Source organism: Phycodurus eques, chromosome 20, assembly GCF_024500275.1.
Source record: "Phycodurus eques isolate BA_2022a chromosome 20, UOR_Pequ_1.1, whole genome shotgun sequence".
NCBI classification, from domain to species: Eukaryota; Metazoa; Chordata; class Actinopteri; order Syngnathiformes; family Syngnathidae; genus Phycodurus; species Phycodurus eques.
In genome coordinates, this window is record NC_084544.1 from 2,561,440 (window position 1) to 2,589,416 (window position 27,977).

At 43.3% G+C, this 27,977-nt stretch overlaps 3 protein-coding genes and 1 non-coding gene across 9 annotated transcripts; 1 reads left to right on the forward strand and 3 right to left on the reverse strand.

The window, feature by feature from the left end:
* Positions 1–1,110: 1,110 nt before the first annotated feature.
* fam83hb (family with sequence similarity 83 member Hb) lies at positions 1,111–14,505 on the forward strand. Of its 3 annotated transcripts, none has more exons than XM_061664542.1 (8): positions 1,111–1,403; positions 6,505–6,668; positions 6,745–7,077; positions 8,235–8,399; positions 8,492–8,616; positions 8,701–9,243; positions 9,331–11,557; positions 12,773–14,505. In XM_061664542.1, the coding sequence occupies exons 2-8, from the start codon at positions 6,546–6,548 to the stop codon at positions 12,791–12,793; spliced, it is 3,537 nt and encodes a 1,178-aa protein (XP_061520526.1). In that variant the 5' UTR covers positions 1,111–1,403; positions 6,505–6,545; the 3' UTR covers positions 12,794–14,505. The 3 variants fall into 3 exon arrangements, with proteins under 3 accessions (XP_061520526.1, XP_061520525.1, XP_061520524.1); XM_061664541.1 differs by having other exon boundaries at positions 1,111–1,399; XM_061664540.1 differs by having other exon boundaries at positions 1,111–1,361.
* si:ch211-199g17.9 (uncharacterized protein LOC108180085 homolog) lies at positions 13,901–19,390 on the reverse strand. Of its 3 annotated transcripts, XM_061664544.1 has the most exons (10): positions 19,303–19,390; positions 18,783–18,818; positions 18,617–18,679; positions 17,134–17,208; positions 16,258–16,305; positions 16,115–16,169; positions 15,163–15,252; positions 15,017–15,080; positions 14,871–14,913; positions 13,901–14,776 (listed from the first exon to the last, which is right to left on the reverse strand). In XM_061664544.1, the coding sequence occupies exons 1-9, from the start codon at positions 19,316–19,318 to the stop codon at positions 14,890–14,892; spliced, it is 471 nt and encodes a 156-aa protein (XP_061520528.1). In that variant the 5' UTR covers positions 19,319–19,390; the 3' UTR covers positions 13,901–14,776; positions 14,871–14,889. The 3 variants fall into 3 exon arrangements, with proteins under 3 accessions (XP_061520528.1, XP_061520529.1, XP_061520530.1); XM_061664545.1 differs by lacking the exon at positions 18,783–18,818; XM_061664546.1 differs by lacking the exons at positions 15,017–15,080; positions 15,163–15,252; positions 16,115–16,169.
* On the reverse strand, positions 17,569–17,700 carry LOC133396196 (U8 small nucleolar RNA). The gene has a single exon (XR_009767333.1). It is a non-coding gene; the product is annotated as a U8 small nucleolar RNA (small nucleolar RNA).
* A 388-nt stretch (positions 19,391–19,778) lies between the features above and the next one.
* Positions 19,779–27,964, reverse strand: grinaa (glutamate receptor, ionotropic, N-methyl D-aspartate-associated protein 1a (glutamate binding)). Of its 2 annotated transcripts, none has more exons than XM_061665127.1 (7): positions 27,797–27,964; positions 24,281–24,589; positions 24,092–24,207; positions 23,121–23,321; positions 22,901–23,029; positions 21,962–22,105; positions 19,779–21,882 (listed from the first exon to the last, which is right to left on the reverse strand). In XM_061665127.1, the coding sequence occupies exons 2-7, from the start codon at positions 24,561–24,563 to the stop codon at positions 21,733–21,735; spliced, it is 1,023 nt and encodes a 340-aa protein (XP_061521111.1). In that variant the 5' UTR covers positions 24,564–24,589; positions 27,797–27,964; the 3' UTR covers positions 19,779–21,732. The 2 variants fall into 2 exon arrangements, with proteins under 2 accessions (XP_061521111.1, XP_061521112.1); XM_061665128.1 differs by lacking the exon at positions 27,797–27,964 and adding an exon at positions 27,321–27,668.
* Between the last annotated feature and the right edge of the window lie 13 nt (positions 27,965–27,977).

Sequence of the window (27,977 nt, forward strand, 5' to 3'; positions counted from 1 at the left end):
GAGTCAAATTTTTATGAAAAATGTCTGGAGAAAAATATTGTTTTAGAAATATAAAAAGTCTATAAAATATTCAGAAGAAAAACACATTACATTGTTTTCATGATAATGTATTTCTCAACTGTCAAAATTCAACAACCAAAAAGATATTCTACCGGGGGGGCCTGCACTAAATAAACTGAACGCCATTCAAATAACCCAAACTGCAAAGTCACTGTAATGCATTTATCACTCACTTATTAACACATGCAGTCACTCTACAACAAAGTAACTAACTAGTTATGGATTTAGAAACATCAAACAGTGATAAAAGTCCATTTGTAACAAGCAAACAGGCAACAAACAAAGGTGACAAATTGGCACGATCGTGAACCAGATAGTTGCATTGCTTTTAAAAGATAATCATCTTTAAAAAGAATGATTTGATTGAACAAATGAACCCAGATGTTGTTATTTGGGGGGCAAATTTTAATGATATACTGCAGGGGACATTCTTGAAAACTTTTAAATAAAAACAATAAAAATTGTATTTAAAATTACAAATTTAATGAAGAAAATCAATAATAAAATAATATTAGCAAGAAAAGTAATAATACCTATTTGCACAATAAAACAAAAATAATTAAAACACAAGTTCCAATTTAAAGAGATTACAATTTGGATAAATTTGGTTCAAGTAAGATTGGTCTCATTTGGAGCAATTGTTTTTAATAGTTTTCCAGTTTATTAGTTTACATACTGATGATCAATATGCTAAATTTAAATGACACTAGGGTATCTTTTTGGGCATGAGCTTTTGAGTAGCAGTGTTTGAATTCAATCAGCAAACTGTAGCGAGACAAATATAGCGCAATTAAAATACTCATCTATTATACAACGACGCCACAAAGGAATAAATAGTAGTAAACGTACTTTCTAAAGTCAACTTGGGGTTTTAGTGAGTTTCAGCGAGCAGCCATTTTTGAGTAGAAAAAATAAAGAGAGAGAGAGAGAGAGAGAGAGAGAGAGAGAAAGAGAGATATTTTCACTCCTCACAGGCGCCGCGAAAGGCGGAGCTTGCAGCGGGAGCCTCCGAGCGTCCTCCCCGGCCAACGACGTCTGTGGGCGGGCCTGTGGACTCGGCGAGCGGGGGAGCGCGGCGCCTCTCTCGCAGCGTCCCGGTTGCTCCTTCCTCATTCGCCGTAGTGGCGGCGGCCCCGAGGGTGCATTCGGACGGACACACGCGCAGCACACGACCCGGGCCCGGAGCCTCGCTTCGGGGGGGGGAAGATCTGAGAGTTCTTGGGTTGTTTTGTTTCCCCCCCTTCATTTTGTTTAAGTTTAAATGCGGAAAAACAAAGGGGAGACGCTGTGCAAGTTTGGAGGTAAATGGAAGGCGAGACCAAGTTGGACAAAAGCTCAAGTCGGTATACACTGGCCCTATTCTTTACTTCCTGACTTCACTTGACTCTTCCATTCATGCTCAACATTCCAATGTCTTGTCTTTCCATTGCTGTACATTATGTTGCCTTCATTCCACTCTCTTTGAATGCGTTCTGTGTCCTGTCCACTTTTCCCTGCACTTCTCCTTCTGCATTGGATATTTTTTTTTCTCTCGGACTCTATTCTATTTCACCAAGTCTGTTTATGGTGAGTGGAACAAACAAATACTTGTCCAATGCTGCACCCCAGGTAGCTACTGTCCATGGAAATACCAAACAAACAAATTCGACAGTTTAAAAAGGTGTGCCCAATTCGGTCGACCGGTCCCCGCCGCCAGTTTCGAGACATTCTGTGGACTTTGAAACCTCTTGCTGTCTTCATCGCATATATCATATTTGGTTTGCAGCTATTTAAAAAAAAAAAAAAAGCTGATATTCAAACAGGTTGCCCGCGTTTTTGTCGTGAGTCACTCACTTGGAAAACAGTGGACCAGTGTGTCTAATTACAAGGCGGAAAAGTCGGTATTGTGGTAAGAATTTCTTGCGGTGCGTCTTTTTATGGATGTGGTCTATGTTGGGGGAGCCACGGGCTGAAGTAGTTTCATTCCGTTCTGGGAGATCGTGGAAAAAGTCCATTCATGCGCTGCGTTACATCCTGGAATTTGCAAACAAAATATTGCAGTAAGGCCAAGAAACCGCAGGGGGGCAGCATTGCAGGTTCGACATGAATCATTTTCAAGGACACCTGGCGAAGAAATAATATGTAAATCAGTATTTTTCAAGAAAAAAAAAAATCCCGACGCATCATGAGATAAAAGTTGCAGCAGCTGCGAAGAACAAATTGTCAATGTACGAGAAAAATCTTGGAAACTGTTGGGATAAAGTTGTAAGATTACAAGAGTAAAGTTGTAATACAGAAAGTCCCAAATGTCACGAGAAAAAGTTGTGAGGAATAAATCATAATTTCCCAAGAAAGTTTTTTTATCATTATGCGGGAAAAGTTCAAAATATCACAAGAGTTGTCAAATCGTCATTTTACGGGAAAATATTACGAATGGGAATGAAGTTGCAATAGTTTGAGAATTACGTTGTGGTATAAAAAGTGCTGATAACACAAGTAAGCATTTTCATCATATGAGAAAAAGGACCTAAACATTGTGAGAAAAAAGTGAGTGTTCTTCTTTTGACTGTTTATCCCGTTCAATCAATGTCCGGAAATGCATCGGTGACTGAGGCTCTCCTGGCATTCCGGCTCCTAAATTGATGCGTTTTTTTTTTTTTTTTTTTTTTCCTCTCTTTCTTTCACTTCACTCAAGATGGGATGTATCTGAATCTTGGTCGTAACTCAAATTTGGGCTGGCAGCAGCACAAACGGAAAACAAACGGAGCTGGAACTCGGAACTGGAAACTCGGGGCACTCGTAAGTCAAGGTGCCACGAAAGTCCCACAAAAGCGTTCAAGGGTCTTTCGTTAGGTTTTGCGCCCTGGACCGGTCGCGTCCACACAATGAACTCGACCTTGAGTCCAACCTTTTGTGCGGCACTCAACAGTTCCGCCGAGGCGCGGGACACGTCGTGCGTTGTTTGCACTCGTCCGTCCGAGCGCGTTAACGCCAGCCGCCGCTGAAGAGCGGTGACGGCGCAGCGCATAAACTGGCTCGTCCCTCCCAACCTGTTCTCAGGTATTCCTCGCTCGGCCGAATTATCTCACTAAATGAACGCCAGGTATGCCCGATCGGCGCGAGTGGGCGAGGCGGGTTAAGAGACCACAGATAAGTTCGCGATTGGGGAAAATGACTGGCAGGTTACTGATTCACGTGATGAGACGGAAACCGATTTTTTGGGGGCGGAGGTGACCGTCTTCTGGTGACCTGCTTTTCACGTCAGTGTCAACACAGGAATGCCAAGAATGAGCTCATCTCAACATCGGCCTGAGAAACCTGGCAGCGGTTGAAGGCCTGACACTGATAACAAAAAACAAAACAAAACAAAAAACAATGTTAGCGACAGTTTGGAGCCTTAAATGCAAACATTTGAAAACGGGCGCTCGACACGCAAGCGTTATTTTCCATCTAAATGTGAAAAATGTTGAAAATGATGGACATGCGCACAGGTATCTGGCCATGAGCGATTGTGTCAAAGTAAATGTACGTTGTCTTCATTCCATCAAACTCGAACCTGTACGTATGCCAACCGAGGTAGTCAAAAGAGGATTTCAGATCAAGTTCCAGGACAAGCATGCGCGTTGTTTTTCTTCATAAAGTGACATCGCCAACTACTGGCCTGCCATGAATATGCCAGCCTTTTTTAAAAAAATGATAAGAGTTCTCCATTTAAATGTGTAAAACGGTGAAACCAAAGGACATTTGCAATTACATCAAAGTAACAAAACAAAGAGCCGGTTACGCTAAATGTACATTAGCTTACTTAGCTAGGTCAACGAGGGCTATTGAAAAAGTGATTTCGGATCACAATCTCGGAGGACGAGCAGTTGGTGAGCATGCACGTCGTGTTTCTTTAACCAACCACTGGCCTGGCATGCATATTACAACCCTTTCATTCATGAATTCATTATGACGATCGTTGTTTACCCCAAGCAAACGCTCAAGGCCTATAGAAATGCCGCAAGCACGGACAAAATTATCTTAGCTTGTCTGCAACGAGTGATCCGGACGGAACTTTTTTCTTGTGTGGCGTCTGAGAAAGTGGTGAGTGAGCCTTTATTAGTTTTAAGTGATAATGGTTAAAGCGGAATAGATATCACTCCCTCTTTGCCAAATCCTTTCCCCAACCCTTTGTCGAACTTTACCCTAACCCTTCCTCTAATCCGTACTCTGACCTTAAGGAATGTTTTGAAAATATGATGGTCTGTACACGAACCCACAATGACGTTGTCATGTAAACGCGCCTAACGAGCTTTTGCTGAGGTTGCAGTGTCCTCGTCGGAGTCACTCCGCTTTGCCAGGCAACGGGAGGAACAGTGCACGATCCCGATCGCTGCTTCACTTTCAACAGTTTGATGGTGCTGTCAAAACAAAGCAAGCAGGCCATTTTTGTTTGACTATCCTAACGAGTAAACCGGGTGGGAGGACTTGGTTTTGAGAGAACCGCCCAGCAGCGCTTCGTGTTTCCGCAGAAGAGCTCAATCAGGCTTGACACGGAAACCTCTGGCCTCGGCTGGGATTTATTCCACCACGCAACTGAAATGTGATGATTCGGCAGAAAGGATCAAGGCTGAGGCAGCTTGATCGAGTTTGTTGGGAGTTGTGCAACGATTCCATACAAAGTAGCACGTAAGCCCAGCGTGCTTCCCGGGCCGCTGCGGAAGAGAGGGGCTGACCATAGAGGCCCGGTTCCAACAGCTACGAATGATAGGGAGAAAGCAGGAAGTCGGCCATTTTGCTCCCAGATGACTCACCGGCCAGAAAAAAAAATAAATAAAAAAAATAACACTTACCTGGTGAGTCACTCGGGTCACTCTGTAAACTCGGCTCTCCCTGCCTTCCCTTATGTCCCCCTTGCTATCACAACAACATTGTGGAAAGGCTGCACGCTCTTTAAGTTTGAACAAAAACACCCGAACGCTCCTAAATAACAAGTATCATTTGTACACACACCGACAATCCGCCTCGCAACATTGTATGACAGACTGTACGTTTCCATGGCGACGTATCCACACGGTCAAAAAAACGCACGCTGCAGCAAGTTGCTGAACAGGATTGTGCTTTTTGTCTTTTGTCACTTCTGACTGATAACAAAGACAAAAATCGGACTTTTGGAGCATCCCCGCGAACTGGAATTCTCGCTGAAACACGAGAGAGAGCGCCAAAGTTTCAAGCCTCAAAATGCAGAGTGAACTGTCACGAGGAGCTCGTAAAGTCAGAGCGCCGCCGCACGAGACGTCTCGTACGCAGCTATTCGAGCCAAATTCAATTGAAAACTATTAGGGTTGACCCGGTTGGCTCAGCTGATTGCACTGCGCTGCACTTGGAATGCAGCCTCGGGGGACATTACCAGTTCCCTAGTAAGAGTTTGGCAAAGTACAGTATGAGTCCTGGAATTCGCCCTAAAATGGCTCCTCTAAACCCAAACGGTCAACTTCCTGTTCCATTTCAGGCATGGGTCTTTGAGACTCTTTTGTGCATCCCGTTGTGATAGACATGTCCACCTAATTTCGTGTTGATCGGGGCAACTGCTGTCAGGGGCTGATTGACTTTATTGTTTAATTGACTTTAACTGAGGAGGTTAGGAGGCAGGGGGTTGTTCTGTACCATTAAAACATACATTTTCATCACATTCGTCTTAATAATGGCATTTTTAAGATGCCCCTATGATAACTAGCGCTACAGCTCGTTATTAGTCAGTTCATTGATTAGTTAACAGGTAGGCGACTTGTCTGTCCTTGTTTTGATAAGTTGCGATCTTTCTTTCACAAATGTAATTGTGGTGTTGATGCCAGCGCACAAGTATGTACAGTAATTACACTTGATGAAACAAGTTTATTTATTTACATTGTCTTTTATTACGTTTTATACGTATGTTTTATTAGATGTTTTGATTCAATACAGTGAATCGGGGGGGGGGGGGGGGGGGGGGGGACGGGAACGGATTAGATAGCTAGCTAGTAGAGACTTTATTCATCCTGTGAGGAATTAGTGGCATTTCAATTCATTCATTAATTCAAATTAATTCCGGCAATTTCAGCGGGGAAAATTGACTCGTAAAGAGAGTTACGAGATTGGTCAGAGAACGAATTAAACTCCGAAATCAAGGTACAACTGCACTTAACGATGAACATTGTCATTAAAAGAAGAGCGTTTTTGGCAAACCGACACTTGCTTTTCTGCTTTCATCGCCAAGTGACGGTGTCTATTTTGCAACGTATCCAACATGCCGTCCCCGCTCCGACGGCTTCCGGCTGTGCCGAGTTGACTCAGCAGGGATCTTAGAAAGAGAACCTGTCCATACACCTCTGCATACCTTTCCCTTTCAAATGTTTCCACTTTCTGCTCACCAATTCTCGCTCTGCGTTTTTCAGCGTATTCAACATTGACGCGGTCCCTTTTTCTCCTGCTTTTGCGTTGTAGAATTTTGCATTCCCCACCAACGACCCTGACTTTGACCGACCATGGCTCACCGGTCTCAGAGTTCGTCCATTGGTGATAACCCACTGGACCCAAACTACCTGGCCCCGCACTACAAAGAGGACTACCGACTTGCCATCGATGCGCTGATAGAAAATGATTTATCGGTAAAAAATCATTCAGGGCTATTTCAGGCATGTCTGTGTCAGAACTATGCGTTGATTGCGTTTCCTGTCCCACCAGGGGTACTATGACTTCCTCCAGGGCGCAGACGTGGTCAGCTTCCTGGCACAAGTTGAAATCGAGCACATCAAATCCACCACCCAGGAACCCGCTCACACCCACAGTGTTCCCGACCTGAGGTACCCAGAGGCGGGCCACAATACGGAGGGCTCGTCCGACACCTACTGGCCCATGCAGTCCGACCTGGCCGCCCCGGGCCTGGACCTGGGATGGCCGCTGACCCAGAACAGCTTCATCGGACCCACGGAAGTCACCACTCTGGTGAACCCGTCGGAGCCCAACATGCCGAGCATCAAGGAGCAGGCCAGGAGACTCATCAAGAATGCTCGCCAGGTCAGAAAACGTTCCGATCCAGTTTCCTTGGATGAGGTCCTCCTGGGAGGAGTATGGCACCCGAAGAGCAGCTTAAATCATTCCACATAAACGGGCTAACAATGTGTAGGTTTGAACTCAACTTAGGAAGCCACGTGAAAGCAAGTGTGGAACCACACAGCATGTCATAAATCAACATGTGGTATCCTAGCTTGTCTTTATCACACATTCTGAACAGCCAGAGCATTGCCTGACTCGTTTATGTTTGGGTCATCTTATCTCCCTTTGAGAATAATTGTACTTTGTATCTGCCACTGCCAACTTTGCCGCCGCACCCTTTCCGACGAAGGTCTGGTTGGCTGGCAGGCTTTTGGAGAAGGCGGAGGAGGCGGTAATTTAAGACGAGATGCACACGGCAGATGTCACGACTCATGAGCAGTTACAGTGGGAGGAAAGAGTATGTGGACCCTTTGGAACTTCTTCAATTTCTGCATACATTGGTCAGGAAAATGTGGTCTTGATCTTCAGCTAACTCGCAAGAATAAACAAACAGCATTTGCTGAAATGGACACCACACCCCAAAAAAAATAAATAAATAATCATATTTGTATAGAAAATAAAGGCCACGTGTCCAACAGTGAAAGCTCAAAAGAGGATGGGCGTTGCAACAGGACAATGATCCAAAACACAGAATGGCATCAGAAGAAAATAATACATGTTCCGGAGTAGCCCAGTCAAAGTCCTGACCTCAATCCGATTGAGATGCTGTGACATGACCTCGAGAGAGCTATTCACACCAGAAATCCCAGGAATCTTGCTGAATTGCAACAGTTTTGTAAAGAGGAATGGTCCAAAATGTATGCTAACTAACCATTGTGCAACTACAGGAAACATTTGGTTGAGGTTATTGCTGCCAAAGCAGGGTCAACCAGTTATTAAATCCAGGGGTTCACTCCCTCTCCTGTGAATGTTTGTGTTACTTTCTATAAAAATTTGAAAACATATTTTTTGTGTGGTATTAGTTTGAGCAGTTTGTTTATTCTTAGGATTGGGATAAAGACCAGACCACATTTTCTGACCAATTTATCCAAAAGGGTTCAAATACTCAACAAACAAGTCGGACTACGTAACTTGTACAACAAGTAAGTCAGCAAGTAAGGACTAACTTTATTTTTCAGGTTATCGCAGTGGTGATGGACACGTTCACCGATGTGGACATTTTCGCCGACCTCTTGGACGCGACAGCGCGCCACATTCCTGTTTATATTATTTTGGATGAGCAGGAAGCCCACAACTTTGTCTCCATGGTGATCAACTGCAAGGTCAACTTGGACTTAATCCAAGTAAGTGTTTTGTCATGCGTCAATCATCCACGAAGGTAGGCCTGCCTCAATACCATGAAACGTGACACATTTTTTATTGATCTGCTTTACAGATGATGCGTGTCAGGACTGTGGCGGGAATAACATATCAATCCCGAACAGGGAAGTCATTCAAGGGGCAAATGAAAGATCGTTTCCTATTAGCTGACTGCAGGGCTGTACTCAGCGGTAATTACAGGTGAGTTCTATTCCTCGCGATTTCTGATTGCTTTCTTTCCAGTTGTCATATGATGAAGACAATTTCCTCGGTATTTTCTCACAGTTTCATGTGGTCGTATGAGAAGATTCACCGCTGCATCGCTCACCTTTTCCTCGGCGAGCTGGTGGCCACGTTTGACGAAGAATTCCGCATCCTTTATGCTCAGTCGGAGCCCCTCGTCGTTGACCCGTCGGATGGAACGCTCGCAATCCCGGACACCGGCAGTTACCTAACCAGACAGTTAGGCGTAAAGAGGACCCAGTCCTTACGGAACGCCCTGGGCATCCGGAGGCAACCAGAGATAACTTCGAGCTTCCCATACGGAGACCTGGAACGCAACCTGGCTCTTCCCTTCCGGAGAAACGACCCCTTTCGTCACACCATTGAGTACGGGGCAGGACTTATGATCGGGAAGTATACCCAGCAGCAGTTTCGTCCACAGCAGTCCTACTTGGAGCAGGGACGGTCTATCGTGTCCCGGCAGATGGAGATTAGCGGCTTCAAGAGGCACAGCTACGCAGAAGGGACCCAGGAGAATTACATGGCCTCCAGGCACTATATGAAGCACAGAGTCATGAACAATCTGGATGAGACGGACTTCCACAGGTAGAATGCCTTTTCAACCCCTAGTTGTTTCGTATCAACATTCATTGCCCCGTTGCCGCTTATTGAATCTCTGTATTTTATTTACAGGGAACCGAGACACCATTTCGACAGTGAAGGTCCTGGACCAGGTTCTGGCCACGGACACCACGACAGACATCGTCCTCCGCCTCTAGCCATTGACCAGTATTCAGACTCAAGCTCATTCCGCTCAGACCTAGAGCTCAACTCCGGAAACTACGCAAGAGGTTATGCATATCTTTCCTCCGATGATTTAAGCGGACCCGATGGGATTCATGCGCCTCCGGTAGCGGGAAGGTATGGAGGGAGCTCCGCCCAGAAGAGACCAACCATTGGTCAGGCGTACGCTTGTCAGAGCTCACCCACACAGCCCCACCCATCAGACAAGAAGCCATTTCCAAAGCATTCAGATCAGGAGCACGACCAGGATCCGAGCGTCCGGCATGGACTGAGGAACTGGAGGATCCACTCGTATCTGAGCACATACGAGGAAGGTGGAGAAGAAGGTCTGAATCAACCCTTGGGGCCTGACGCATTTGAAGATCCTCCATCTAATCAGGAGCCCAGGGAAAGTTCAGCCACCCGCTTTAGACTAAAAGAGCCACCAAATGTCGCCCCTATGCCCAGAGCGGATATCCAAAAACCACGCTTTGGGAAGCCAAACGTACCTGACCGCACCGGCAAGGATTCGACCACCAAAGATCTGACTTCTTCAGTTTCGCTGCATAGAAGTGAGAAGGAAGTGGAGAAAGAACGGGAAGGAGAGGATAAGTGGGGTTCTGCAAAAGAGGACAGCAGGGAAAAAGAAGTAAAGGAAGGTCATGAGCTCTTCCTTTCCAAACACGACTCCTTCCGCTCACGGATCAACCCGCTCCTTCAGCGTAGCTCGCGTCTGCGCTCATCGCTCATATTCTCATCTTCCAAAGCAGAAATGCACAGCGGGGGCGCCGGTCTAAAATCCGCCACAGAGGACGACGGCAAGTCCTCCATCGTAGCCCAGATCCTAGAGAAGAGGCGGTCGTTGTCTAGAGAACCTTTCGAGTGGAAAAAGATGGCAGAGGAACAGAGTAAGGAGAAGGACGAGGAGAAAAGTGAGGATGCAAAGGAAAAGGAGAAACAATTGACAGACATAACAGCAGGAAAAGATGAATACCAGAAACCTCAAGCGCAGTTAGAGTCAAATCCGAATGTCGAGACCTCCAACACTGTCACGTCATCACCTCTGAACATCAATGACCCTGCCAGTCGACTACAGTATTTCAAAGACCTAGCTGCTAAGCGAAAAGCGTCCAAAATAGAGACTGCAGTCCCACCGCCGGCAGAGAAGAAGCCAGACTATTCTGACAATTCACCCCAAAGTACTACGGCGAGTGCTGCAATTGGTCCGACAGAATCAGACACAAAGAAACCGGATCCCGCAGCAAAACTGTCCGAACTCAATTGGCGATCTTCACTCCCGTCCCCAAAACCGTCTCTACTCTCTCCCAAGCCTTTCGTAAGCAGCGTGAAGGCTCCCGAAACCCACAAAGAGGAGAACTCATTGGACGGTCAGAAGAAAGACATATTCAAGTCTTTAAAGCCCCTTGCATCCCCCAAGATCTTTAAGCGGGACCCGGTTAAGCTTAAGGGAATCAATCCTCGTAGGGTCTCCTGTGGCGAGGATATCATGACGGATGCAACAGACTCCGAGAAGTGCGAGCTGAAGAAGACTCGCTCTCATAGTTCCTCCACTCTGCCGCACGACGAATCCAAGGAGAAAGTTATGGGATCCAACACATCCATCAACACGCTGAGCGAGGGAAAGGGTGACGGCAAGACGCTCGACTTCCTGAAGAAACAGACTCAGAGGCTAAAGGGATTCTTGGGGCCCAAGGATAAGGAGAAGAAGTCCTCAGGCGAAGATCGGGGCAGCATGACCACCGTGAAAGAAATGGTAGAAGATTACACTAAAAAACAGACTAAGGACATGGGATCCCCCGCCGCCGATCAGACCACTGCCAATCACAGGACGTCGCCGGGCACGTCAGGCTCGTCACGGTACCAGCCCTCTGGGAGCTCGGTACTGTTCAGCAGCAACCTCCGCGACGACACAAAGGTCATCCTGGAGAAGATCTCGGCAAACAGTCAGAAGAACCGCCATGAGCGGGACGAGGACGGAGACCGCGAAGCTAAGGACGACTTCTCCGCCAAGAAGAACTGCTTGCTGCGACCCCAAGGTGTTGTCCAGGAGAGGGAGGGACTGCTGAAGAGGATAGAGAGCCTGAGGAAGGAGAAGAAGGTCTACAGCCGTTTTGAGGTAGTCTACCGTTGCAAAGATGACACTTGCAGTGCTAATAGGAAGGATATATACACTCCTCACAAAACCGAGGGCTATTGGGCTAACTGGTGAAATTTCACAATTGACCTTAAAATGCACTACAGTCATTTCACCTTCTCTAAATATTTTAATGCACAATTCTAATAGTTCAGTGTTTTAGTCATTTTTGGACAACTTGTTAAGGTGAACGTTCCAGAGCACTTTAGGTTTATCCTAAAATTTCACCCGTAAGCCCATACCGCTATCGTTTTGTGAACAGTGTAGACCTACCTGTGAGTGGTTTGAGGTCTTAGCTGGGCATATGCTGTATGATTTGTGCCAAGTGTATTCCAACTCATGCTGTATGAAAGTCAAAGCTAACGACTGAACGACAGGGGCTCCTCGGTTTACAACATTTCAAGGTTACGAATGTCGTGCAATAAACTACTTAGCGCGGTGGCGTAAGAACAGGTAGTCATGTAACTTACCTTACTTACTGGTTTTCATTTGATTGTTTTATATTTATGGCCTACAAGTGTTTTTACTGCAATTATGACGTTACGGCTGCATTAGCTAAGCGTACAAATCCTGGTTAAATTGCCGTGGTGCAAAAGGCAAACGCTGTACAAGTAGTTGCTGCTGTCCCAGTAGGTGGCTGTTTTCAAACTGTCGCTAACTGTCAAGACTGCAGTACCAAAAACTCAAAGAACGATACCCAGGCACAAAAAAAGTCTCTTTCATGCTAGCTCTTTCCCAGGATTGATGTGGAATTGGTGAAGTCACCCTGGCGATTTGCCAGTAGAAGAAGCGGAACGCCATCAACAAAGTGCAATCGGGAGCTACTAATCGTTCTTTTTTTTTTTTTTTTTTTTTTTTCTGACACGCAACGAAACTTTTAAATTTGCCCCGATGAAAAAATCTCTTAATTGGGCTTGAAACTGGATTATTTTCACACAGTATACGCCCATCTTTAGACGTAAAACGTAGAAATGATGTGAGGAACAGCAGTCTTAAAATAAAACCTTAATCTTTATACCTTCTGTCTGTTTAGTTACCACAATACTTACTGGTGTAATTTCAAGTTAACACATGTAAAATGTTCCAAATAGAGTAATAATTCAGTCACCTCAAGTATGTTTTACCGATTTGTTACCAACTGGGACCGAATGATTCAATTGACACGGCCAAACAACTGCCTTGTTGTTCTTTGAACAGATGGGGAATACTCTGGGATAAATGGGAGCCTGACAGTCGGATGACCACGTGGGCACGAGTCGACTGAAGCGAGACCGTCAAACCCCTAACGTGCCAACGACACTCAGAAGGTTTGCTTCAACAAGACGACCTCTCCTGCTGGATTTTTTTTATTTTTATTTTTTTCCACCCGGAAGAAAGCTTGAAACTACAACACAAACAAAATGCCACCAATTAAAAACAAATCAAAAATAAATCAACGGGTGCGGAATGCGCCTTCTTGCCAAACATCGGTACAACTTTTACCTTGTAAGGCAACCGGAAGTGGATAGTGTGCAAAACAGAAGATGGCAGACGGGCTTGTTGACTGAAAGTGAAAGTGAAAAGAACACGGAGAACAAATGAAAAGACAGGTTTATGCCATTCAGCGACAGAAAAACATACTTTGCCCTTTGTTTCCTTTTTTTTACACTGGCAATATGTTTCTTTGTGCGCTAAAATAAATCTAAACAGAAACATTAAGCGTAAGAGACTTATTAAAACCCACCTGTTATGTCAATCGGAGATGAAACACTTATCCACTTTTAATGTTTGTGTGTTTAATTGGAGCGAAATATGATATAACATGTATGAAATATAGTGGGAGTAAGTGTATATTTGCAAAGAAAGAAACTCTATATATGTTAGGCCAGGGGTGGGCAAAGTATGGCCTGCGAGTCACATATGACCCACTCTGTTCTTTAATTCGGTCCATGGAGCATTTACATGATCAAGAGTCCTGACACATTTGTAGCATACGTTTAGCTGTTTTCCCCCTCTAACTGGTGAATTAACGTGTATGGTTTATTTTGTCTTCATTTTGATCACTACATAATTTGTTAGTTGTCTTATTTTAAATATTAGCTCATTTAAAAAAAAAAATACATATAATTTTAACATTTACACTTTTTTTTAACCTCAATTATGAATGGCCAGGCCAATTTGTCCGATTTAAAATTCAACTGTGGCCCTCTCGAGCACGAAAGTTTGCCCACCCCTGCATTAGACAGTTCTGCCCCCGTTAGCTCCTTGTGTCCATATGCAAATGAAAACATAATATTGAAAATATATAATAAACACAAAATGACAAGAAGGTACGGCCTGCAGAATACATTTTATTGGGATGATCTTTTTGTATTTTAAATATATTTTTTTCTCGATCTTTAGATTTCAAATAAGATCATTTTGACTCACGACATAACAGGAGGGTTCCCCGTGATCTCATTTCGAGCCTGTCGTCAACTTGCAGGTCGGCGCAACGGAGCTAAGCTAAGTGCGGGCGTTTTCGGGGGGCTTTGCGCTTGTTATTTAATGTAAATAAACATGTTTACAGCTTCAACGTGAACTGGAGAAAGTCCGCGTTCCCGCTTTGGAGCGCAGTGCGAAAGGATACAAACGTTTTGCTGACGTGACTCCTGCATTTTGGATGTCTTCAACGATGCCTCTGTCGGATCGTGTGATTAAACCAAAGAATTAGGCTGGTCTAGTTTTTTTGAACAGTTTTATATGCGGGATTGTACATATTCAAAAGAATTAATTGGTTGGCTGTTTTTAATTAACAAATACTTGTCACACTGTAGTATCAAAGTATTTTGTATTCATATTTGTTTTTTTGTTTTTTTTAAATACAATTTGAATACATGGTCATTTAGTATTGAAGTATGCTGCAAATACTTTTATTAAACCTTTTCCAAGCCACTGATGTTCGTCTGTGCACTTTCACAAATACATGAACGACAACGCATTGGCTTAACATGAACTGAACAACATTGCACGTGAAACAGGCTTGAAACACAAAATGAAGTGTGGGGGGAAATCCCATAGATTTACCAGGGGAACATTTGACAGTTACCGTGGGTCAACATGGGACAAACGGAGGAAAATACTCTTTTTTTCTTTGTCTTTCTTCTTCCATTAAAGTACCGGTAAACGAGCACTTTTAACTCCTCCCGGTTTATGTCGTCAGGCGATCTAACGTCTCACATTCTGCAAGAGCGACGGAACAAGAGTTAATGGTTCGGAAAGAGGAAAATAAGACTTGGCGTGCCTGGAAAACAAATGTGTCCTGAGGTTTATTTACCTTGAGTCAATGCTCTGCTTCAATGTTTCGGCTGGGAATCTTTCTGGAAATCAAATAAGAGTATGTAAATTATTCACAGTATAAAAAGGTGTGTGTGTGTGTGTGTGTGTGTGTGTGTGTGTGTGGGGGGGGGGGGGTCAAATTACAATGATGGCGTGCAGTTGCTTGTGCAGCTCAATCAGTTGATGGAGTTGATTCTCAAACTTCATCCTGTAGTTTACACACTTTTTTAAGAAATTACTGTAAATGTAGTTATAAATCATCATGGCTAATAATTACAGTTAATATGCACCGTAACTTGCGCCGTTTGAGCTTCAGCTCCTGGATTTCACAACGGTGCTGCGCCAAGAGTTCTTCGCTCTTCCTGTTCTGCTCGGCAAGACTAAAATGGCCGTCAGGAGTAAAAAAAAAAAAAAAAAAAACTTCACACACATGGCCACGAAATCTTTGAGTCGTAATAGAATGAACTTGCATAACTGAGGCATTTTATGTGTTCTTTTCATATTTTAACAGTTCCCAGGTGTCTTCAAACACGTATGTGATGTGCTTCCATCGAAATACGAATGGAATTATGGCACAATGCATGAACAAGAATGAGAACACATTTTGACCCCTGGCTGTAATTTGCCTGTTTTGCGGGGGCTCATGTACCGTAAATTAGCCAGTGCTTACCCTGTCTCCCTCTACTGTGGGGCCCAATGCCGGGTACAGTTTTCGTTATGATGATTAGGGGGAGAATTCTTTTCACTCGTGGAGACAGCGCTTCATCACCAAACTGCCCAATGACACGTGTCAATTTGCGTAGGGACGTGTGCCTCCAACCACTGAAGCTCTGCAACGTCATGGGCGGAGTAACCCAGTGTGGGGGCGGTATCATGTAAATTAACCACACTGTTACCTCATAATCCGGCAAAATCCAGAACGGTTTACTCACGGAAACATTTTAGAAAATAGGGGGCTCGCAAAAGATGTACTTGGTTGTTCATTTTTCTCACTTAATGGCTGGGCAGGGACACGAAAGAACCAACTACTTGTATACTAGCAATTACAAAAGTTAGTTTTTCATGGTAAAGGTATGTTCCCTTATTTTACACAGTAGAATACAAAGACGACTTGGAGATGGCCATGGTAAATCACTGCCACCGTGCGAAACTAACAAATGCTCATCTTACAAAATGAATTATGCGGAATGTCTTCAGGACTTCGAGGTATGTCGTTCCTCCGGTTGGAGTGCGCAAGTTCACCTGACAGACTCGCGCTTGGATTCCTCGCACTGGAACTGCAGCTTCTGTGACAATTCTAGAGGAAAAGAGACTTTCTTTTTTTTTTTTTTTTTTTTGCCAGATTGAGTGGCAGTTTCATGAACGGAACATGAATATGCAAGTACCTTTCTTTTCTTGACGGGTCCTCTCCAGGTGGTAGGCCTCTGTTTGCACTGAAACAACAACAGTGACTTTTCTACATATCTCGTCCATAATTCCATTGCAAACGCTCCCAGCAAAAGACTTTTGAGTGGAACCTCCAAACATGCTACATCACACTTTTTCCATAAAAATGAGTCCAAATAAAAACTATAGGTCTCACAAGAGTTTACCCACTGTTGTATAAAACACAGCAAAACTATTATTTTAGTGATAGTGTACTTTACTAGTGTCTCACAAATGCTGCTCAGCCTTGTGATGTTTTAATGCAAAACAGACGCTTTCCTAGGTCGCGGTAGTGTTTATTTCAATTTCTATGGTAGCATGCTTACTGCTGTTACATTACACACACAAAAAGCACGGAAAAAAAAGAAAAAACAAAGGAGCATATTTTCCAGAAAATTCTGGTTCAAAATTATTGCGATTTAAACACAAACGTTCCCACTGGAAATAATGTAAAGTGAATTCAAGCTGTGGCCATCATACTTTAACTTTGTTTATTTACTGTTTTAAATGTATTTTATTGATTGACTTACTTACAGTTAACTTAGAACTTTATAAATGACCAATTTAAAATTATGGCGAGGGAACAGGGAGGTGTTTGACTACTATACTGCCCCCTGGCGACAATTTGTGGGCATTACTGAATATAAAAAAAAACTGACAGTCATTATTCAAGGATTTCGCAGGGTTTCTTTGATTTTTTTTAGGTGTATCTTTTTCTGAATCTAAATTCGTATTACTTTTGGGAGTGTATTTTTCCAGGAAATAAGACCACATAGTAGAACTTTTCGAGGTGAGAGTTTCACTTTGGAGGTCACATACAGTCTTGAGTTCCTTACGTGTAGCCAGCTCCTTCTGCAGACACTCACTGACTGATTTCCTCTCCATAATTTCTTCTTCCAGGATTGTTTTGCCTTGAAGAAAACATTTTACATGACTCACAAAAAGTGAGGGATATTAGGCTTTTGGGTGAAAAACTTCAGGATGAACCTAAAATGCACTATATCATTTTCAGGTGAATTTAATTTGAGTTTCTGTAAACTTCTGAATGCGCTGTTCACTGTTTCATTACTTTTTGCATTAGTTGATGTTCTCTATCAAGAAGCTGAAAGGCAAAATTCACAACAGATATTTGATCCATGAAAAGGATGACCCATAAACCTCTCTGTGACTCTTCCATGTCAGTTAAGTTAAATGTATTTAACTTAACTGACATGACATCAAATCATCAATGCATTCAAATTCAGCAGATGTTATTCGACAGATTCAAAAGGTTCAGAATGGCTCTTGATGGATGGTGTCGCCCACCAAGAGTGGAGATACTAATCATATCTCATAGCACTCCATTCATCATGCTCTGATACTCCATTGCTGGAGTAACAGGTAAGGATATACCTCACTGACGATAGCATGTTGCTAAGTAAACCGCTGATTTGACTTGCAGGCACAGCCCCATAAGTCACGGTTTCACGTTGCTATGGTAATCTTCCCTTGAAGAAAGAACACTTGATATCTACGTTTTCAAAATGGATTGGAACGAGACACATTCACGACTGGAGCTTAATTTCTGCTGCTATTTCTTTTACGTTTAATGTCTAAAATATGCAAAATATGGTATGACGTCATCGCAAGCGCGCGTTCTTATTGGCGAGCAATAAATAACGCCGTGAATCGAAACTTCAACGGGGATATTTTCACTCTAACTTGACGTTCCATCTTTTAATTAGCCAATAAAGCACACAGCTGGCACGTGTTATGTCAGGTTTGCTGTTTTAACAAATAAATACGTTAAAACACGCCGACATACAAAGCGGAAACGGAAATACGATCCATGAGCACTTCCGTTCAGGCTAGGCTAACAGAAGAAACGAAAATGAACGTTGTGTCATAAATACGTACTATACACACCATTAGCCCACCGAATAGCACCTTACTATTTTTTATTAAAGTTTTTTTTTAATAACAGTCGACGTAAAAGCGGGAATTGCTTTCCACTTCCGAGGCTAGCCAACGTAATACAGTATAAAAAAAATAATGTGACTGATTTTCTGATTGTATTTACTGCATTGAACAGATACTATGCGTTTATTTGGATAATACACGTAATATTTTCAGAATAACATTGGCCAACAGAAATACTGTACAAGCAAACGTAAGATATGATAACTTCGTCCAGAAGATGTCACTGCTGAGTCTGAACTTTCCACAACAGACCAACGTCCACATAGCAACAAATATGACAATTTCCATCAACATTTATTGTAAGATTGATTACCAAACAAGTCATTTAAAACATATGTTTAAAAATGTGCGATCGGTCACCTTGTTGCAGCCTCGCAAGTTCGCTCTTCAGCTGTTCAATTTTGGGGTCCTGCGTGCCTCCACCTAAGAGGATAAATAGATTAAATAACTTAAAATGTGTTTCTCTTTGTGTAAAGTCAATGTTAATAGTACATTTAAATTTTAAAGTCATTTTAGACAAGCTCGCCTGCTTTCACTTTAATGATGTCTTCCATGTTGAACCCTGTTCCGAGACATTGCAGGAAATTATCCCCAAATATTTGTTAAACGTTTAACTACTCAGTCAACATTCAACAGTCAAGAGACCCACTATTTAATAATTCATATATTAGTATACTGATATATTGGCCGTTAAGCGCCACATTTGACGTACAACGAGAACTTCTTAGCTTTAGCTTAGCCACTACATTGTACTAATGTGCTAAAATTAGCCGAGTAAGCATAGCCACATTTGAAATATCTATTAAAACAGCACAGTAAGAGTGAAAAAAACCACAAGTTTCACTTAAGCGATACACAAATATGTTACTCATTTAGAAGCACATCACTTCCGTTCTTTTACCTAACGAAGCTATTACTTGTTCTTTTATCTAATGAAGCTACTTTGATGCGAGTAGCCGCCATTTTTGCGACGCTAATACCTATTGGCAACTAGCACCTCGTATTTTTATGTTCTACCAAAGTATTGAATATGTAAATCGACCCACCTGCTGAATAACTCATTTTTATATCCAATGAACTAAGAGTTTTTGCTGAAATTGTCCCGTTTGTTGAGCTGGTGTTATGTCCCCTTCGTCCACTGGAACTTTTGAGATAAGGAGCAAAAAAATTAATTAAATAAATAAATAGGAAGACACATTTTACATAATAAAAGATCCACTTCACTGGAAATATTTACTTACGTTGGTGTTAAAGGCTGTTCCTTCAAATTAATCGACATTACAAGTTTCAATGTGACAGCACTGTATTAAGTGGTTTGCAAATCTGCTTCACAGTTGAATGGTTCTGGGTTCGAATCTCGTGGAGTTGCATTTTAGCTTCATTGAAGACAAATTGCCCTTCGCTGTGAATATGAATGTGTTTGTTTATGGCTGACAACCAGTCCAGAGTCTACCCTGCGTCTCTCGCCAAAAGTTACCTGAGGTACAGTAAATTGAAGCAAATGAAAGGATGGCATTACATGTTCCACATGGTATGTTTTTAATGAAAAGCCGACAGCGTGAGGAGGAATGCAGTTCCACTCAAATTCAATGCATTATTACAATCCAAACGAGTACCAGGCCTATACACATCAAAGCACTTCTATGTACACTTACACTTTTGCGTTAGATACAAACATCTTTGCCCCCAAAAAATAAATCCTCCCAATTAAAAAAAATTACCATGTGCTGACAATGCACCTGCGACAGGCCATGCACGGGATGACAAATAAAATTAAAGAGAATTAAAAATACTGCGGGAGACCGCAGTAGTACCTTCAGTGTCACCTTGTAACCAGTGTTGAATCATTTCCAGTTCTGCGTTAGTAACGCAAGTGTCATAAATGTGAAACTCAAATAAATAAGTTCTCATGCATTTGTCTTCACTGCGTCTGACTTTGTTACCAGTGTTTATTCATTTCCAGTTCTGAGTCAGTAACTTAAGAGTCATCTACATGAAGCTCAATAAATAAATAAGTTATCATGCATTTTGTCTTCACTGCATGTGTGAATCCAGCGTTCAGCTAACTTCATTAACAGTCACCCCAAACCCCCGAAAAAAAATAATAATAATAATTCAAATGACGAGCACATTACCAATACTTCACACTAATGGAAACATGAAAAATACAGCACTAAAAAGAAAAACGTTCACTTCGCGCCGATGACTAGGCAGGAAGAGAAAGGGGGAAAAAATAACAATGAGGAAAGCTTGTTTGTCGTACATCATTCTCGTGCCTTTAAAAGTTTAATTACCACGCTGGAAAAGTCAGAGCAGGGGCATCCTAAGTCTGGCTGCGGGGCCATTATTCACCTTTTTAATTAAAGACCAGTGGTATAATGTGAAAATACAATTTGGAAAAACAGCCAGAACATGCAAAGGCTCACAAGGGGAAAAAGTGGAAATGTTACTAAAACCCCCAAATGACTCGTGTAGATTTTTCCGAAAACAAACACAGTGCAGCTCAGCGATACGCTTTTGAGTTATATGTCAAACTTGTTAACTCATTTCAAAGGCTGTCACAGCAATGTGAATGGAGGCCATTTGTGTTTTTACAGCTTAACAATTCTGTTTAAACAGCTACTCTTCTGCGTCATTCATTTCTTAAATAGGCATGATTGATGTTGCACTATACAGAAAATGAAAACATTTAAGCTGTTATATATTATTAAATATTTAGTATTTTATTGTATAGTGTAAATTTATATGTATTTTTTGATAATCATTTATTGGAGAATTTACTGCAAGCAATTCCCGTTTTTTTTTAACTTTTCACTGGAAACTTTGCAGCATTTTGTACTCTTGTACCAAACCGTGAGTTTTAACATGAAGGTACATACCGAATTTTTTTAGTGCATCGTTAAGCAACAATTAAGAACAAATTACTTTGTTTCTACATTTCATTGGTTTTAGCACCTTTAATTAACCAAAGGCTCGTAAAATATCAAAAATGGCCCACGCATCCTTCAGTTCTGGACACCCCTGCCTTAAAGCAACACATCCCCAAATGTGTGTAGAGTGGCATTCGAGTATAGTGGTACACGCAACCATTTACAGCTGGGACTAACAAGAAAGAGCTATTCACTTGTACCTATAGAAACGGGCGTTGTGTTTTTCTGCCATTGCCATGCAGTTACAGGAGGAGGGATAGTTCCAGTTCTGCGTGCCAAACAGCCACGGGATAAAAGACGCGCCCTCGTGCTGAGCCAAAACGTAGGTCGACGACTGGGTGGCGTTGCCGGCGGGCAACTATTTTGTGTTAGTAGAAGCGCGGGGAGCGTTAGAAGCGAGAGAGACCAACCATTCGGGCGACACCGGTGAAAAAAGTTCATTAATTTAAAGAGCATAATGGAGGAAGGGGAGGAAAAGAGACAACAACAAAAATGGAAGGAACCCCCCCCCCCCCCCCCCCCCGGGCCCACATTCTCCCTCCTGGCTCATTCGCGGGAGCGTCCCACAATGGCCAGGATGTAGAGGAAAATGTTGATGATGTCCGTGTAGAGGTTGAGAGCGGCGAAGACGTACTCCTCGGGGCTCAGAGACACCTTCTTGTTGCCCAGGAGCAGCTGGGTGTCCACTGCCAAGAACTGCAACAACAGAAAGACCATTAAACAAATTCTAGTAGGCAAGTGTTTATTTTTACCCCCCACCACAAAAAAAACTCACGCAGGTGAACAAGAGGGCGCCCAGCGAGGCGTAGACGATGTGCAGGATCTTGTGGCGGATGAACATGCACAGGATGCCGAAGAGGAGGAGGACGATCAGGCACACGAACAGCACGCCTTGACAGGAAGTGAAGTCATATTTGCTCTGAAGAAGAACACAAAAACGCAAATTAAATTAATAACCGCAAATGGAGCGGTGGAGGTGTTCCTAATATTTTGCCCCTTTCGTGTCGCTTGAGTGGAACGTACAGCCAAATGGCGCAAAAGTGATACAATGTGACTTCAGAAAATCTGGCGAGACTTCAGATCCCTGAGCATTGAAATGATTAACTCTGCAAGTGTGCCTTTTATTTGGCTTTCTTTTTGTTTTTGCCTTTAATTCTTCCCAAAGTCAGTAGTTAAATCATCATCTTCGAGTTCTTTGAGCCATGAGTGATGCAATAAATAAAACAATGAGGTGACTAAATTCTTTAAAAGCCAGAACAGGCTGGCCAGTTCCTACAGCACCGAAAAATTACAGCCATCCATTTAAAAAAAAAAAAAAAAAAAAAGCTTACTTCAAATATATCTAACTTAATTTTGACCAGTTTTTGCCCCCCAAAAATCCAGATTGTCAATCTTGAGGCGACATAATGCCTCCCGCAGAATGAAGGAAGAGGCGGAGTTTTCCAACACTTCTCAAACAGTTTCAAGCGCATTAATACATTTCTTCTTAAGCTGTATGGGGAAAAAATTAAACAAAATTCACAGACAATGTGGGGAGAGACCCAAAATTGTCTGTACGGTTCATTTATATTTTATGGAACACAATTCATTCCCTTGATATTATTTCCTGCAGGTGTACCTAATGCTGTGTCCACTGACTGTGTAATACAGATCCCTCCCAATTCAAAGCGAACATGATAATAATAATTCTAATCATGATTTGTGTTGTCTTGACCTGTAGCGAGAAGAGGACCACGGTGAAGCAAACCACAGCGGTGATGCCCACGGCCATGATGACGGCGTCTGTGTCGTAGAAGCTGGCGATCATGCCCACCATGTAGGAAAGGCTCAGGGTCAGAATGGACTACGAGATGGGCGGGAGGGGGAAAAACACGGTCAAATAAGGACTAGTAAACATTTGGCGCTGTGGTTGTTTTTGCTCTCTTTTTCTTTACCAGCGCCACCAAGTTCCAGGGGTGCTTGCGGCGGAACTCCCCGCAGCAGCTGAGCACAATGAGGGACACGAGGAAGACCACGTAGGAGATGTAGTACGTCCACGGGTTCCGGCGCACGAACACCTTGGCGTCGTCCACGAAGGTGAATACGGCAACGAAGGAGAAGGTGACCAACAGCTGAACGGTGAGGACCATGAACACCTGGAGGAGGAGGAGACGAAGAAGAAAAAGGTGATTCTTCTTGATTTAAGAACCTATCCTCCATTATTGGCGACATATGGACTTATTTTGAGTGGTCGGGCACAGGTTAGTAGTCTTTCTTTTACGCTACGATTCCACAAGATGGCACTAACACCATGTATAACAGGAAAGTAGTAATTGGGGTGAAGAAATTATGTTGAAGGGACACATCTCACCTGATGAAGATCTTTGTTTGTCAGGACAGAGCAAAGTTTAGACCGGGTTGTTAGCGGAGGTTCTGGATCGTCTTTACCACATGCGGATGTTTTTGCTCTACTTAAATCAAAGCATGTCTAAGTTACTTCTTTTTTAGGGAAATGTTGTTATGAGTTTGAAATGATATTAAAGTGCGAGCTAATGTTAGCCATGCTAGTTAGCTGGTTATCTGCCTCGGTCACGGGTCAATAGTGTTTATTTCACCAATTGTAGACACGCTAACTCTTGTAGCTGGTTGCAAACATTAATTTCAAGACAGTGTTATAATAATTTATTAACTTATTGAATTTGTGGGTGGCGCCCTTTTAAATTGCCTCCTGTAGCAGCCACTCTTTGTTTTTGTTTTGTTTAGTTTGTTTTAGCCTAATAGCCTTCCCCTCGCAAGCCGCGGTAGCCGAAAAATTGCCAAGAGACGACTTTTTGGCTGCTGAAGGAAAGTTTCAGCGGTATTGAGTCCAAGACTTTTTAAAACCACCGTATACCTTGGGACATGCCTATTTGACGCGGTAAATTACTTTTCTGATGAAGGCCTGTCGGATGCTCTTGTCCTCAAAGCCAGAGTTGGTGAAATCCTCGTTGTCGTAGTAGGTCGGAGGCACGTCGCCGTGGTAACCGGGGCTGCCGCCGGGTGCTGGGAAAACAAACATCATCAACACGGGGACGTCTAAGATTGAAAATATTCTTTCTTAGGCTTCTCTACTCACCACAGGGGTCCCCGGGAAAGCCTGGCTGACCGGGTCCTTGCTGGTAGGGCCCCTGAGGGTAGGGCATCTGGGGGTAAGGCATCTGCGGGTAGGGAGCTGGGCCGAAGCCGGCCTGAGGGAAGCCCGGCTGGCCGTAGCCGGCGGCCGGCGGGTACGGGCCCCCGGGGGCCTGGCTGTAGTTGGGCGGCGGCATGCCGAAGCCCGGCTGCGGGGGGCCGTAGACGTTGTTGTGGAGTGGGTTGGACTCCCCCATAGTGGGGTAGCCACTCTTGTCCTGGGACATGTTGTGGAGGGCGGTTCAGCAACGAGCTATGAAAAGGAGAGCAAAGAAAATATCATATGTTAATTTCGACCAGGTGATGAATTTATGATTATTATTATTAAATAAGTTAGATTTTGTTTCAGGAACACATTAGCTCAGCATGGTGGTACAAGCTAATTAGCCACCTAAGCGCGCACGCACACGAACACACACACTGCGTGGTTACCATGGAGCGAGGTGCGCTGCCGTGGTAACCGAATGTATTATTAATCTAATTTGGCTCCGGATGAGCCCTGACATCAAGACTATAAGCTGCGGTCAACACGTTTACCAGAAAGACATGCACTCTCACCACCATCTTGATTTGTGTGGGACGGGGGGAAAAAAAAAAAAAAAACTATCTTTCAAGAGAATACCTTAAATAAACATTTGAAGACAAAGTAACAACTTGCGGAGTTTATTTTCTTTGCAAAGAGGTCAGACAACAGAACTGGGCAAAGGTAGTCGAGGAGGTCCTCAAACCGATTGTTAAACCCCACCACATTAAGGTAAATGGACCAGATCAATCAACACAGTAGAGGCAAACACAGCCTACCGGGGTCAGACGTTTGCCAACTTCGGCCACGCTGTTCAGCGACTGTTTGGCCAAACTGTACCTTTGCAAGCTTAGTTTGTAGTATGTTTCGGCTCGCTCTTTAACTGTTGAGCGCGTTAGCAAAATGTTTCCACATCTCACGCCGTGCCTCTTTTCTCACCTTTGAAAATAAAAAAAATTAAAAATAAATAATAATAATAATTTTTTTAGCAGATGCCAATCAGCTGAAAATTACGTGGTCTGCCCCGATTTCCATTCACGTGATTGGCTCGGGATGAAAATACATGTAACTCAATATTTAACAAATGTAAAAATATGTTACAAGCGAAAAAAGTAAAAAATAAATGCGTGGGGCCTTGTGATCCATCATGGTGGCAGGACGTGGCCTCTCGACGTGGGTTCCTATTAGATGCCCATCATGAGACAAGGCGATTGTTCATGGAAGCAGAAGGGTAAGTTTCGCTTACACAACTGCAACCAAATCATGTGACAAAATATCTGATCTCTGTGCAGTCCAACGTTCACAAGTGTTAGACCACAATGACTCAGTGATTTATTTACCCCCCCCCCCCCCAGCCATATCTCCAATCCTCTTAGCAGAGATGCTCCGCCAATGTGGATCAAGGCGGGCAGGGGCAGGAATTAAGTTAAACGAGGATGTAGGCGTTTGGGCCACATTAACACAATGAGTCCAGCACAATGCCCTGACGTAAGCGTAACAACAGGTTACGTGCATGCCTGAGCAACACGGGCTCGCCATTTTAATATCGGAAAGGAGGCAAGTACTAGCACAAAAATGCAGGAAAAGTTATTCGATTAATTGTTTCAGCCATCTGCAAGCGCAATTGTCGCGGCTACCAGCCAGAGCCGTTTGCTCCACAAACCAGGAAGTAACCCGCAAACTAACTGATGATGACGGCCTTTGTAGAAGTCTACATTCTACTGAGTGATTTTCGAGTTATCGTATTTCCACGAATAACGGCACTGGGTGTCGCTTATTTACAGTTGATTAGAATACCATTTCATGGGATCGAAGTAGTTTGTTCCATATTGCATGCATCACAAAAAGTGGTTAGCCACAGTCAAGCTCTTAAAAAGGACATTTACACTGGATGGAGTTATTACAAAGAAAACGCTCGTATTATTCCACAGCCCGAATCGCGGGGATACGATAGACTGATTATTTACAGTTACGGTCAATAATTTGCTCTCAACACCTTCACCGTAGTGGCGCACTTTGTACATAGATCATCTTAACCCTCATGTTAATGTCGTTTCTCAGGAACAATAATAATAAGATCCATGGCTCAAAGTGACGCGCAGGGAGTTTACTTATTCAAAGGTGTCTCAGACGGGAAAAGTCCACATTATTTACATATAATTACCTATACTTGCAAATTTAAGATTCTAAATTGCCCATGGGTGTCAATGAGCATGCGAATGAGTGTAGGTGTGTCCGTGGCCCGCAACTGACTGGCGACCAGTCCAGGGTGTGCCAGGCGGCCACGCCCCTCTCGTCCAAAGTCAGCTTGTAACAACAGAACTGGGAAACTACTTGTACCCTATAATGTCAAACGTATCATATTTATTTTTGATTTAACCAGGTAGGCCCACTGAGAACCAGCTCTCACCTGGCCAAGAGGCAATTCTATGAAAAGGATCAAAACAAAACAACCAAGCTCCCATCATGTCATACACACAAGACAGCAGAAATACACAAACACAATAAACACAGCAATAAATGTTAATTAGCGGCGAGAAACAAGCGCAATGTTCTTGTTCTATGCGATACAGTACTTGAGTTTTTGAGGTAAATTGTTTTCTGATTTATTTATTTTTTTTGTTCCGAAGGATCAATAAAGTTTCCATTTTAAAATAATTTCCTGCTTTAGTGTTACAATGGGTCAATTGGACCTGTAACATTACAGGTGTTGAGTAAAAGGAAAAAAAAACTGTGAACTCATTAAAACACACTAAGCTGTTTGAACCTGTATTTCAAATATTTATTTAGCCCCAATGAGGTTAGAAAAATAAAAAAATAAAAAGTACAATTCCACTCTACAAGCATAACAAAAGCACAACAGCATTTTAAAATTGTGCACATAATACTGTGTCCAGGGAGTCATGTATTAGATCATTTATATAAAAAAAAATAAAAGATAAAACGCAATCAACCATCGTACCTTTGAAATTTTAATCTAAGCAAATTGTAACTCCTTCATTCCTCCAAACAGAAAGCAGCTAGGTGGCGTTCTGCGCCATTCGGAGAAGCGAAACACAAAACAACCGAAGTCGGCGCACCTGCGACGACAACATCGAGGAGGCCTCGCCGGTGCAGACAAATGCGACACACGTCACATTCGACGGTTGACATTTTGGAAATGTACGGACACGACTGAACGCTCATCCGGGCCACTTGGCGATTCCCGTTAGCTCGCCATGACGACGACGACGTTTCCGTTGTTAGCCGACGCCGCGTGGGAGTTTTTCTCCGGCTCATAAAATGTAACGTTTTCAATTTGCGAGCCACGCGACTTGATGACGTCATTCATTTCGGTTTGTGCGAGGCGAGATGCTACTTGCTAAGCTAGCTGGCTCGTGCCAATAAAAAAAAAAACCAGCTGACTGCGACTAAAACACTTACCACAGTGCGACTTACCTTCTATTCTTGTTTTTCTTATGTCCTTCTGGAACGTCCGTTGGAGTCCGTTCGGTGTTTTTATTTTGCAATTTCGCCAATATCTCGTCGTCGTCAGTTTGAGTGGTGCGGCGGCGGAGCCTCCAACGTCAAAATGGTCAAGTGGGCCAGTCGATGACGTCACCACGCGACGCAAGCATAG

Excerpts from the sequence above, each read along its gene's own strand:
- fam83hb (XM_061664542.1), top strand. The coding sequence starts at position 6,546 with ATGGCTCACCGGTCTCAGAGTTCGTCCATTGGTGATAACCCACTGGAC. Across the intron at positions 9,244-9,330 it reads GATGAGACGGACTTCCACAG|GGAACCGAGACACCATTTCG; the intron begins GTAGAATGCCTT and ends TTTTATTTACAG. Across the intron at positions 11,558-12,772 it reads AGGTCTACAGCCGTTTTGAG|ATGGGGAATACTCTGGGATA; the intron begins GTAGTCTACCGT and ends TTCTTTGAACAG.
- si:ch211-199g17.9 (XM_061664544.1), bottom strand. Across the intron at positions 18,680-18,782 it reads CATCATTAAAGTGAAAGCAG|GTGGAGGCACGCAGGACCCC; the intron begins GCGAGCTTGTCT and ends TTATCCTCTTAG. Across the intron at positions 15,081-15,162 it reads CTCAAACGGCGCAAGTTACG|GATGAAGTTTGAGAATCAAC; the intron begins GTGCATATTAAC and ends TGTAAACTACAG.
- grinaa (XM_061665127.1), bottom strand. The coding sequence starts at position 24,563 with ATGTCCCAGGACAAGAGTGGCTACCCCACTATGGGGGAGTCCAACCCA. Across the intron at positions 24,208-24,280 it reads CTTTCCCGGGGACCCCTGTG|CACCCGGCGGCAGCCCCGGT; the intron begins GTGAGTAGAGAA and ends TTGTTTTCCCAG. Across the intron at positions 22,106-22,900 it reads TGGTCCTCTTCTCGCTACAG|AGCAAATATGACTTCACTTC; the intron begins GTCAAGACAACA and ends GTTCTTCTTCAG.